Here is a 13,206-nt window from a genome sequence, read left to right as displayed (position 1 = left end):
ATTATGAAAATATTCATATAAATTGGGTCCCCATATTATTTAAAACTCGTCTCTAGTCATGAAAGGGTTAACTTGATTACATACCCTGTTTTAGCTCCACTTAGATCAACATTAACAAACAATAGGTTAGGATTAACTAGATGTCGGTATTTCTCCAGGAAATCCATGATGGCTTGATTCTCAGTTTGTTCACACATATTCATCCCATCAGACAATACAATCAAATTATCAATCTGTGAAATACAAATAATGAATATTACATTTTTGATCCAATTTTTTTTATCACTGATCAGATCACTTTGCACAAAACAATTCATGAATCAAGATAGTTTTATTAAAAGAGGCACAACATGAGTTTATAAACTTTTTACTCAAAGTGGAAATACTAACACAAAATCACATTCCAGTATAATGTTAATGTCAATGCATGTCTTCTATGAGATTATGATTGTCATCTTGTATTGTTGATTGCATAGTAAGGATTGTCTCAACATTTTTGATACATACTAAAAATTATGTCATCGGATCTTTATAAGTTATATTCTAATACCAGGTTTGAGTTCAGTCAATCACCAGTAATGGTTACGTATATACAACAGTAAAATACTTACAAAATCTTTTATTAAACTATTCCAGTATAATGTTAATGTCAATGCATACCTTTTATGACATCACAATTTGTGTTCTGGCATTGTTAGAACAGTTGATTGCATAGTAGGACTTTCATGAAGATTTAGCAAATACATTATTGCCACAATGTCTTGAAGAGAAAAGATGCTATGATTACCTGTTGTCTGTCCCTTAGTATATCTCTCAGCATATCTACAGGAATACAACCTCTACTGGCAATCAACTCAAAATCCTGAAAGAAAAGTTGTTAATAACATTCAAGAGAAATGAAAGTACAAACAAACAGAACACTGCAAATACCCCCCCCCCCCCCCCCACACACACACACTGATATTAATATCGTAATTGGATGTATTCCCAATATTTTTCTTCCTTCAGCCAAGGAAAATACTTATGACCTAAGGGGTCTTGTCACAATGAGTCCATAGACAAGTCGTGACAAAGACCACTTAGGTCACGATTATTTTCCAGCTGAATGGAGACACATATTGGGGAATAACATAATTCTACCAGCGCCTGTAATATCAAAGAAAAATTGGGGAAAGTAATGGTAATTTTGAATGTGCCCTCTAAGCCAATATAATGTGCACACAATTTCTAGTGACGCACCAAAATTTGATGTACTCCTATCTCTTACTATATGGTGACTCATAAGAAATGCCAGTTTTTATCATTTTGGCTCACAACAACAAAATTTGGCTATCATTAGAGGGTACATAGGTTGTCCTGCTTACTAATAGCTCACGCAGTGGCCTCGTAGGGGCCACCTAGCAGCTCAGTGACTAGTACGCATGCACATCCTACATGTCTATACTATGCAATGTTTTTTTGGTCGTTTTACCCAAGGATGCATTGAGGCGCAATGACTACGCATGTGTGTTCTATATACTATGCGCATTCTCCATGCGAAGGGCGCTATCTACAATATCATTGTGAGGCAGCGAGTCACAAATGAATCTACCCTGTGTGAGATTATGGGCGTTGCCCAGTTATGATATTATGTCTAGCCACAATGCTTTTCTCTAACTCTCCTGGGTCGTGGAGATCACGAGTTGAACAGAAATTGAATAATTCTTTTCAAATGATTTTAAATAAGGAATTCTTTAGCTACCTTTGCATACTGTAGTAACTTCTGCATATTATCCAGAATAGTACCTTTCTCTAACTCCACTCGTTTATAGTTATCAGCTGGTCCACAGGCTATCATCTGACAATCCTCACAGGAATATTTACACATCAAACCAAGTAATACTCCAACCTCTAACACCTGAAATAGAAAATAAATAATTGCATAAACTGGGTGAGGGATGAGGGATGAGGGGTGAGGGGGAGGGGTGAGGGGTGGGGGTTCATGTACATGTAGTACAATATTGACATGCTTGGAACACATTTTACTACTTACCACTGATAATATGGACATCATGAAATCATCTATACTTTCATTAACTTGCCTAAGAAAACAAAACTACATCACCAAACATCACAAAAAGTGAACAACACAGTCTCACAGTTTTAGCCATGTTATAGAACTTACTGTTTTTGACTTTCCACACTACCAAAACTACATCATCAAACATCACAAAAATTGAACCACATATTCTCACACTTTTAGCCTCACTGTAGAACTTACTGTTTTTGACTTTCCAAATCTAGCTGACGTACATGGTCTGTTCATGTTATTACCGACGTTACAAAACAGTACAGTGGTACCAGATATTGGTTTGACATTATAACATGTCGCTATCTTGACAGCAGTATCCAGGGCCTTACGGTACTTGGTCAACATCTGCATACTGAACTTGAGGTCACCTCTAAAAATACAAAATGTAAACTGTGGTTATTTGAAGGTCTGTGGCTGTCCAAATGCATGTCTAGATGAAGTGTCAACATCTGCATACTGAACTTGAGGTCACCTCTAAAAATACAAAATGTAAACTGTGGTTATTTGAAGGTCTGTGGCTGTCCAAATGCATGTCTAGATGAAGTGTCAACATCTGCATACTGAACTTGAGGTCACCTCTAAAAATACAAAATGTAAACTGTGGTTATTTGAAGGTCTGTGGCTGTCCAAATGCATGTCTAGATGACGTGTCAACATCTGCATACTGAACTTGAGGTCACCTCTAAAAATACAAAATGTAATCTGTGGTTATTTAAAGGTCAGTGGCTGTCCAAATGCATGTCTAGATGACGTGTCAACATCTGCATACTGAACTTGAGGTCACCTTTGAAAATACAAAATGTAATCTGTGGTTATTTAAAGGTCAGTGGCTGTCCAAATGCATTTCTAGATGAAGTGTCAACATCTGCATACTGAACTTGAGGTCACCTCTGAAAATACAAAATGTAATCTGTGGTTATTTAAAGGTCTGTGGCTGTCCAAATGCATTTCTAGATGAAGTGTCAACATCTGCATACTGAACTTGAGGTCACCTCTGAAAATACAAAATGTAATCTGTGGTTATTTAAAGGTCAGTGGCTGTCCAAATGCATTTCTAGATGAAGTGTCAACATCTGCATACTGAACTTGAGGTCACCTCTGAAAATACAAAATGTAATCTGTGGTTATTTAAAGGTCTGTGGCTGTCCAAATGCATTTCTAGATGAAGTGTCAACATCTGCATACTGAACTTGAGGTCACCTCTGAAAATACAAAATGTAATCTGTGGTTATTTAAAGGTCTGTGGCTGTCCAAATGCATGTCTAGATGAGGTGTCAACATCTGCATACTGAACTTGAGGTCACCTCTGAGAATACAAAATGTAAACTGTGATTATTTAAAGGTCAGTGGCTGTCCAAATGCATTTCTAGATGAAGTGTCAACATCTGCATACTGAACTTGAGGTCACCTCTGAAAATACAAAATGTAATCTGTGATTATTTAATGGTCAGTGGTTGTGTCACATAATGTAAATGCCTAGATGACGTGTCAACATCTGCATACTGAACTTGAGGTCACCTCTGAAAAAACAAAATGTAATCTGTGATTATTTAAAGGTCAGTGGCTGTCTAAATGCATTTCTAGATGAAGTGTCAACATCTGCATACTGAACTTGAGGTCACCTCTGAAAAAACAAAATGTAAAATGGTCAGTGGTTGTGTCACATAATGTAAATGCCTAGACGACGTGTCAACATCTACATACTAAACTTCAGGTCGTCTCAGAAAATACAAAATGTAAAGTGTTGTTTTTAAGGTGACCATATTAATGATAGACTGTAAGATACGTCGTGACGTTTCACCCTCACCGGCCTCCTCTCAGGGGTTGCCTGATGTTTGAGGGCGCCCCGTCACGGCGTACCTTACAGACTATATCAATGACAAATAGCATATTTATTTTGGATTTGTTTAAATTCATAAAACAACTATGTATTCCTACTTGAAAAAAGAATATGAAACAGTATTGACCAAATCTGTGTTTGTAACTCAATAAATTACAAAAAGCTAAAAACTGTGTAAAATATTTATTGTACGTACAATGACAAATATTTTAAAGCTAAACTTGTTTTGATCAGTGACATCGGTTTTCCAGTTGCTATGGGTGTAGTCATGGTTGCTATGGGTGTAGTCATGGTTGCTAAGAGAAAATACTTACACAGGTTTCTTTTTCTGTCCATAGCCACCTCGCCCAGCACCTCCAGCACCTCGACCTCTTCCACGTCCACGACCACCACGCATTGCTCCACCACGACCTCTACCGACTTGATATGACGTTTCTTCTATGGCACCAGATGCTATTGATTCTAATAGTAGAAAGAAAGAAAAATAATGTAATTAAATTCTACTCTGGTTAAAAATAAATAGACTTGATTTTATACCTGATGGCATCTTTATTTCCTCTCATTTTATTTTTGACTTTTTTGTACATTTTAAGTGATTGACATTCATATTCCTGAATAATCACATAATCTAATCTAATCTAATCTAATCTAATCTAATTTTCTTATATAGCGCATACCATATAACTATCATTAATGCCCGTTACAAAGCACAGAAAAACAAGTACAAAAACAGACTCAAGTGAAAGTCTTATTGAAGAAATAGGTCTTAAGACCTGATTTAAATGTCTGGAATGTAGCGACACTCTGCAGATACGATGGCAGAGCATTCCACAAGTGTGGGGTACAAATTGAGAATGCTCTGTCACCATAATAAGCAGTATTGCTAAGTGGTTGGTGTAAATACCATTACATAGCATTATTTACAAACCTACACAAAATCAGAAAAATCAAAATCAGTGTGTGTCACTGCAGCTAACAAACATTTTTCACCAACGAACAGTACACGACTCCATCCAGCTAGATATAAACACCTTGATTCAAAAACTGAAATTTTCAAGAATTCATTTTTCACTAGAACAATCGTTGACTGGAATACACTACCCTCTTCTGTCATCTAATCGCCTTCAACATATTAATTCAAGACAAGACATAGAGATCACTTCAATCAGAAATATTCATATCTTAACCTATGACTCCATTGGTGTGATACTCCTAAGGAGGTGGTGTCAATTATTCATCCAGATCCAGATCCAGATCCAGAAAGATGCTATAATAATAATCTTTACTTATACAGAATATTTTTTTTTTTTTTTTTTAAGTATGTAAACACTCAGCCACAGACAACCCATGGTGGAGAGAACCCAATAGGTGTGTCAGTCTCAACCCCTTGAAAATATCACAAAATAAATATCCTGTTTGTCACCTTGTCTTTTCAATGCCCTCTCTAAGTCTCCAAGGACTTCATATGCTGAGAAAAATCTGAATGGAAACTGTTTGCTGTTGACAACGGATCTTTCATCTGTTAGTTTTCGTAGTATCCAGGCATGGTGTTTATCACTAATTCCAGCATTCAACATGTTACGGATGTTTCTCAGCATTGCCATAAACGGCAGCTTTTTATGATCTACAATAAAAATATCAATATGAACATCAAATATAATATTTGATTGTAATAATGAATGTGAATCTAAATATTGCCATAAACGGTAGCTTTCTATGATCTATAATAAAAATATCAATATGAAGTCAAATATAATTGTTGTGATTACAATAATGAATATGAATCTAAATATTGCTATAAACGGTAGCTTTCTATGATCTATAATAAAAATATCAATATGAACGTCAAATATAATTGTTGTGATTACAATAATGAATGTGAATCTAAATATTGCCATAAAGGGTAGCTTTTTATGATCTGTAATAATAATATGAATTATAATATTTGTGATTGTAATTATGAATATGAATCTTAATATAGCCATAAAGGGCAGCTTTTTATGAGCTGTAATAAAAATATCAATATGAACGTCAAATATAATATTTGATTGTAATAATGAATGTGAATCTAAATATTGCCATAAAGGGCAACTTTTTATGATCTGTAATTATAATACGAATTGTAATATTTTTGATTGTAATTATGAATATGAATCTAAATATTGCCATAAACGGTAGCTTTCTATGATCTATAATAAAAATATCAAAATGAACGTCAAATATAATTGTTGTGATTACAATAATGAATGTGAATCTAAATAATATATTATAAATATGAATAAATATGATGTGAATCAAGTCAGAGACATAATTCCAGGACTTACCTATCAAATCTTCCCAAGTTGATGCCTTGTTCCCTTTCAAGGAAACCTGTGTTTCCCACGTTTCTGGAGTAGGTAATTTCATTCTCTTCCCAGCTCTATCTGGATCCCATTCACCAGACAGTCCACTTTTCCGGAAGCTGTCATTATCCTCAGGATACCTGTAATCACCAGGATAAAGTTACACTCAAAACAAAGTCTCAGAATTGAGCCAATAAATAGATGCAAGTTTTGAATAATTTATAATTTATGCAAATTAACTATGTTTAGTAAGAAAGTATCATTTTACACATACTTTTTACTACTGACTCATAACAGGTGCATGTTTGCAATAATATGCAAATGATATGCAAAATTAATTATGTTTAGTATTAAAGACAGTCTCACTTAACACATACTTTTTTACCAATGAGACTCATAACAGGTGCGAGTGATATTATGCAAATTATATGCAAATGAACTATTTCGTAAAGTTGCATTTTACATATGCCCTTTACTGACAAGGCTCATAACACTTTCAACAGGTGCAAGTTTGCAATAATATGCAAATGATATGCAAATAAACTATTTTGTAAGTGTCATTTTACACATACCTTTTACCAATGGGACAACAGGTGCAAATTTGTAATAATATGCAAATAATATGCAAATTAACTACATTTAGTAAGAAAGTATAATTTTAGACATACCGTTTACCAATGAGACTCATAACACTTTCAACAGGTGCAGTGATATGTAATTTACGAATCAATTGCTTCAAAGTAAATGTTAATCGTATCAATTCTTCTTCTGTTTCACTCTGTTCACTTAGATAAGAAATCTACAAATAGAAATAATGTGACAAAATGTAGGATATTCTGATATAATGTGACAAAATGTATGATATCCTGATATCAGACAAAATGTATGATATCCTGGTATAATGTGACAAAATGTATGATATTCTGGTATCAGACAAAATGTATGATATTCTGATATAATGTGACAAAATGTATGATATTCTGGTATCAGACAAAATGTATGATATTCTGATATAATGTGACAAAATGTATGATATTCTGGTATCAGACAAAATGTATGATATTCTGATATAATGTGACAAAATGTAGGATATTCTGATATAATGTGACAAAATGTAGGATATTCTGATATAATGTGACAAAATGTAGGATATTCTGATATAATGTGACAAAATGTATGATATTCTGATATAATGTGACAAAATATATGATATTCTGATATAATGTGACAAAATGTATGATATTCTGGTATCAGACAAAATGTATGATATTCTGATATAATGTGACAAAATGTAGGATATTCTGATATAATGTGACAAAATGTACGATGTTCTGGTATAATGTGACAAAATATATGATATTCTGATATAATGTGACAAAATGTACGATATTCTGGTATAATGTGACAAAATATATGATATTCTGATATAATGTGACAAAATGTATGATATCCTGATATAATGTGACAAAATGTATGATATTCTGATATAATGTGACAAAATGTACGATATTCTGATATAATGTGACAAAATGTATGATATTCTGATATAATGTGACAAAATGTAGGATATTCTGATATAATGTGACAAAATGTACGATGTTCTGGTATAATGTGACAAAATATATGATATTCTGATATAATGTGACAAAATGTACGATATTCTGGTATAATGTGACAAAATATATGATATTCTGATATAATGTGACAAAATGTATGATATCCTGATATAATGTGACAAAATGTATGATATTCTGATATAATGTGACAAAATGTACGATATTCTGATATAATGTGACAAAATGTATGATATTCTGGTATAATGTGACAAAATGTATGATATTCTGATATAATGTGACAAAATGTATGATATTCTGATATAATGTGACAAAATGTATGATATTCTGGTATAATGTGACAAAATGTAGGATATTCTGATATAATGTGACAAAATGTATGATATTCTGGTATAATGTGACAAAATGTATGATATTCTGATATAATGTGACAAAATGTATGATATTCTGATATAATGTGACAAAATGTAGGATATTGTGGTATAATGTGACAAAATGTATGATATTCTGATATAATGTGACAAAATGTAGGATATTCTGATATAATGTGACAAAATGTATGATATTCTGATATACAGTAAATGTGACAAAATGTATGATATTCTGGTATAATGTGACAAAATGTATGATATTCTGATATAATGTGACAAAATGTATGATATTCTGATATCAGACAGTCATTATATGGGTCAAGGGAATACTGTATTGTTGTACATGTATGTTATGATGGGCTGTGCTGTGATGTGATGTGATGTGGTGTGGTGTTTTATGGTGTGGTGTGCTGTGATGTGGTGTCAATTGGTATGGTGTGGTGTTGTGTGATGTGATGTGATGTGATGTGATGTGATGTGATGTGGTGTGTTCTAGTGTATAAATGTAGTATGGTATGTGGGGTAATGTGGAGTAATGTGGAGTGGTATACTGTGGTGTGCTGTGCTGTGGTATTGTATGGTGTGGTGGGTTGTGCTGTGCTGTGGTGATGTGATGTGATGTGATGTGATGTGATGTGATATTGTATGGTGTGTTGTGCTGTGCTGTGGTGTGATGTGATGTGATGTGATGTGATGTGATGTGATGTGATGTGATATATTGATCATAGCAAAAATACAGATGTTATTTGTTGTTAATTTGTTCACAAATGAATGAAACACACATCAACATTTAGTAAAATACCCATAATGCATACTTGTCTGGATACATTCCCTGATTCGTCTTCTTCTTTCTCAGACCCCTCAACTTCCTTGTCTTCCTTCTTTTTAGCACCCCCAACTTTCTTCTTTTTCTTGTCTTTATTATATTTAGCTGTGGACAGAACAACCACCACATTGTCACTAACACATTGTAGATGAAATGAAGACATTCCATTTTCATAAAATCTTTGCAATGTTATCACTTTAAAAACAAAACTGGACAAGAACATAGCGCAGTGTTCTTGTTAAGGGCAGTAAGTAGGTAAAATCTACCTGTCAGTGAGTTCCCCAGTCACTTTACCAGGGTTCCCAACCTGTGTTTTTGTTAAGGGTGGTAAGTAGGTAATATCTACCTGAGCTCCCAGTCATTTTACCAGGGTTCCCTACCAGTGTTTTTGTTAAGGGTGGTAAATAGGTAAAATCTACCTGAGCTCCCAGTCATTTTACCAGGGTTCCCTACCAGTGTTTTTGTTAAGGGTGGTAAATAGGTAAAATCTACCTGAGCTCCCAGTCATTTTACCAGGGTTCCCTACCAGTGTTTTTGTTAAGGGTGGTAAGTATGTAAAATCTACCTGAGCTCCCAGTCATTTTACCAGGGTTCCCTACCAGTGTTTTTGTTAAGGGTGGTAGGTAGGTAAAATCTACCTGAGTTCCCCAGTCATTTTACCAGGGTTCCCTACCAGTGTTTTTATTAAGGGTGGTAAGTAGGTAAAATCTACCTGAGTTCCCCAGTCATTTTACCAGGGTTCCCTACCAGTGTTTTTGTTAAGGGTGGTAAATAGGTAAAATCTACCTGAGTTCCCCAGTCATGTTACCAAGGTTCCCTACCAGTGTTTTTGTTAAGGGTGGTAAATAGGTAAAATCTACCTGAGCTCCCAGTCATTTTACCAGGGTTCCCTACCAGTGTTTTTGTTAAGGGTGGTAAATAGGTAAAATCTACCTGAGTTTCCCAGTCATTTTACCAGGGTTTCCTACCAGTGTTTTTGTTAAGGGTGGTAAGTAGGTGAAATCTACCTGAGCTCCCAGTCATTTTACCAGGGTTCCCTACCAGTGTTTTTGTTAAGGATGGAAAGTAGGTAAAATCTACCTGAGCTCCCAGTCATTTTACCAAGGTTTCCTACCAGTGTTTTTGTTAAGGGTGGTAAGTAGGTGAAATCTACCTGAGCTCCCAGTCATTTTACCAGGGTTTCCTACCAGTGTTTTTGGTAAGGGTGGTTAGTAGGTAAAATCTACCAGTCAGAGAGTTCCCCTATAATTTTATCAATGGTTCCTAAACAAAATTAATATTGTAGATTGTTTGGGAACTAAGCAACTGTTACCCCTTTCCCTCTTACCTTTACCAGGGGTTCCCCAACCTTAGCAAAGACATTGAAGTACACCTTTCTTGGGATTTTTTTTTACGTATTTTGTGTTTTTGACTTTTCAACCTACCTAGCTGATAAGAATCAAATTCTGGAAACTTTGCAACCATAGCTTTACGTAGTGCTGATGGTAAAGAACCAAAGTTGATAGACTTGTCATAAAATGTCTGTTGGGGAAAAAATATAAGAAATAGAGAACAATATTTATTACTTATTTCATTTATCAGTGATTACCTACATATTAGTGGTATTTGCAGTAGAATACGTTGTACTACAGATTATTTACACTGGTGCACATGCATACTAGTGGTATTTTACATATATACCAGAGATTACTTGCACTGGTGCACACAAATACTAGTGATATTATTACATATATACCAGAGATTACTTGCACTGGTGCACACACATACTAGATCCCTGGTAATTAGCACCCTCAATTTCTGTTCAAACTCATTTTCTCAGTGAATATGAACCATCTCTCAAACAATCTTAACATGTCAAGTTTTTTAAAACTCTACATACCTGATATACTTCGGCTACATCAATCCAGTCAGATGGTAGTCGTATCGCAGCATTGAAATACTTCTTTAGGAAAGGACGACAGGGATGTTTGTGAGCTGACAATGCTAACAGATAATCAGCTGTTGTACGGATATTTAATTCTCTTCTAGCATACAACGCTACCTGTGTATGGTGTACATGAAAGAAATGAAGATTCTGAAGTGAATCAACACATTTGTACTTAGTCTACATAATAATAATAATAATATTAATAATAATAATAATGATAATAATGTTGGGTTCTTATATAGCGCTTTCCCATGCCTTGCTCTAAGCACTTTACAACTATTACCCCTTGCTCGGATCAGAATGGCACAACGGCCCATTTAGTCTTCCTCAACTCCCTGGGGAGCATACAATCCATTGCAGCCATTTCAGCGCATAGGAATAAAGCCTTCACATACAAGTTAAAATGCTACCTAGGAGTCTGATATGAAAACTCACCACACGAGGGCAGTATAACAAATGAAAAGGGAGAAGTGAAGAAGTGAATCAACACATTTGTACTCAGTCTACATACAAGGTAAAACGCTACCTAGGAGTCTGATATGAAAACTCACCACATGAGGGCAGTATAACAAGTCTACTGTTCCAAATTTACCCTAATAGGGAACTTGCAATCCAGACTGAGCATGCTCAGATGCAAAGGACTATGGGATTATCTGAGGTTATCGTATTATCTAATCTGGAGCTACCGATAAAATAAACCTCACACAATGGTCAGGGTGACTATGAATTGATCATTTGTGGTTACAAACAATATAACAATATCGTTCATACCGGTAATACTAATTGATTAGCATTTATTATCACATTTCCCATGATGCAACATTCAACATGGCGAGTTTGCAAGTTCCCTATTCAATTCTCTCCTGATATAACAAGTTACAACTCTACCTAGAGAGAACTCACCACATGAGGGCAGTATAACTAGGGTCCTTACCTTCAGTACAAATTCTGGGTCATACGCAATGACCTTATCCACAAGATTCATCAAATGTTGTCTTGTTGCATCTTGACGGTTGTGAAAATCAGGGTTGCCTAGCAACGATGCACTTACTCCATTCACCAAAGATATCTACAAAAGAAGTTGCAATGTACAATTTAATTTTTTAGTATTGAAATTTAAAAAAAATTAACTGTTCCCTATAGCAGTGCTTTGAATGCATGTATTATGGGGGAAATAAGTACATGCCGACAAGTAGAAATACACACTTAAAACTGTCTGGTATTGGTTTCTAGTAAGTCTGTGATTGGATGTCAACCTACTGGGAGCTAGGGGTGCTTTTAGTAAGTCTGTGATTGGATGTCAACCTACTGGGAGCTAGGGGTGCTTTTAGTAAGTCTGTGATTGGATGTCAACCTATTGTGTGTCAACTTTGACAACATGCGATAAAATTAAGAATATTATCAATATTAAAATTTGATAAATCAATTATGTTACCTTGACAACAGTTACTCCTTTGATTGTCTTTAATGACCTGTGTATTTCCATGTCAATATCCGGAGCCACAAATTCTGGAATCTCCACTTCCAGCTGATCTTCCTCCCCTTTAAAGTCATATTCCGGGATAGCATAATCCGTGTAAGCTTTCTCCCATCGTTTTCCGTCTACATTCCCTGTTTTTGCAACTTTGGTTGATTTAGTGTTTTTTGGCAGTTTACTTCCCAATATGGAAGATGTTAGTGATAGTGAAGTTCCACTGGAAAGTGACAATGATGAAGAAGTTCCAAAACTTTTTAAACTTGAACTTGTTAGTCCTAATCTTTGTGAGGAACCAGTAAGTGCTGGACTACTAACTCCAATACCAGTCAAACATGTCCTCAACTGTAAACGACCCTGGGTTGCCAAACTCTGAGATGTAGCATTTACTTCTCTCTTCTCCTTTTTTTCTTTCTTGTCTTTAGGAATTTTGATTGCTAATTTTTGTTCTTTACTGGATGACGTCGGAATGCCCCCTACACCTTTCTCAGTGCTGCGTTGCTTTGTAGAAAGACCTGCATTTGCATCCTTGCTGCTAGATGTTGAAGATGCAGATAACGATCTTTCAAAAAGTCTTGAAGATTTTCCAGTGGAGGTTAACAGACCAAACTGACCAAAGGAACTCTTAGAAGTTAAAGAACTTGAGCTGCCTAGCCCACTAAGACTACTTTTTGCTGTCAACTTTGACAATAATGATTTACTGTCAGTTGCCATGCCAACCAGCTTGGTTGACTTGGTGTCGGTTTTGAAACTCAAACTCATGATGCCACTCTATAAATTT

At 35.1% G+C, this 13,206-nt stretch overlaps 1 protein-coding gene across 1 annotated transcript in view; it reads right to left on the bottom strand.

Annotated features, from left to right (window-relative positions):
• Window positions 1-13,187, bottom strand: part of LOC144450129 (telomerase protein component 1-like) — a 42,652-nt gene extending 29,465 nt beyond the window's left edge. Inside the window, exons 1-14 of the mRNA XM_078140696.1 lie at window positions 12,387-13,187; window positions 11,886-12,020; window positions 10,904-11,065; window positions 10,449-10,545; window positions 9,014-9,129; window positions 6,922-7,052; window positions 6,236-6,393; window positions 5,312-5,535; window positions 4,685-4,697; window positions 4,226-4,346; window positions 2,261-2,441; window positions 1,742-1,897; window positions 788-862; window positions 85-233 (exon numbers count right to left, since the gene is read on the bottom strand). Of these exons, the coding sequence (XP_077996822.1) occupies window positions 85-233; window positions 788-862; window positions 1,742-1,897; window positions 2,261-2,441; window positions 4,226-4,346; window positions 4,685-4,697; window positions 5,312-5,535; window positions 6,236-6,393; window positions 6,922-7,052; window positions 9,014-9,129; window positions 10,449-10,545; window positions 10,904-11,065; window positions 11,886-12,020; window positions 12,387-13,187 (2,519 nt within the window). The remainder of the gene's footprint in view (window positions 1-84; window positions 234-787; window positions 863-1,741; window positions 1,898-2,260; window positions 2,442-4,225; window positions 4,347-4,684; window positions 4,698-5,311; window positions 5,536-6,235; window positions 6,394-6,921; window positions 7,053-9,013; window positions 9,130-10,448; window positions 10,546-10,903; window positions 11,066-11,885; window positions 12,021-12,386) is intronic.
• Window positions 13,188-13,206: the final 19 nt, after the last annotated feature.

This window comes from Glandiceps talaboti, chromosome 19, assembly GCF_964340395.1.
Source record: "Glandiceps talaboti chromosome 19, keGlaTala1.1, whole genome shotgun sequence".
Taxonomy (NCBI): Eukaryota; Metazoa; Hemichordata; class Enteropneusta; family Spengelidae; genus Glandiceps; species Glandiceps talaboti.
This window is presented reverse-complemented; position numbering and strand designations above follow the sequence as displayed.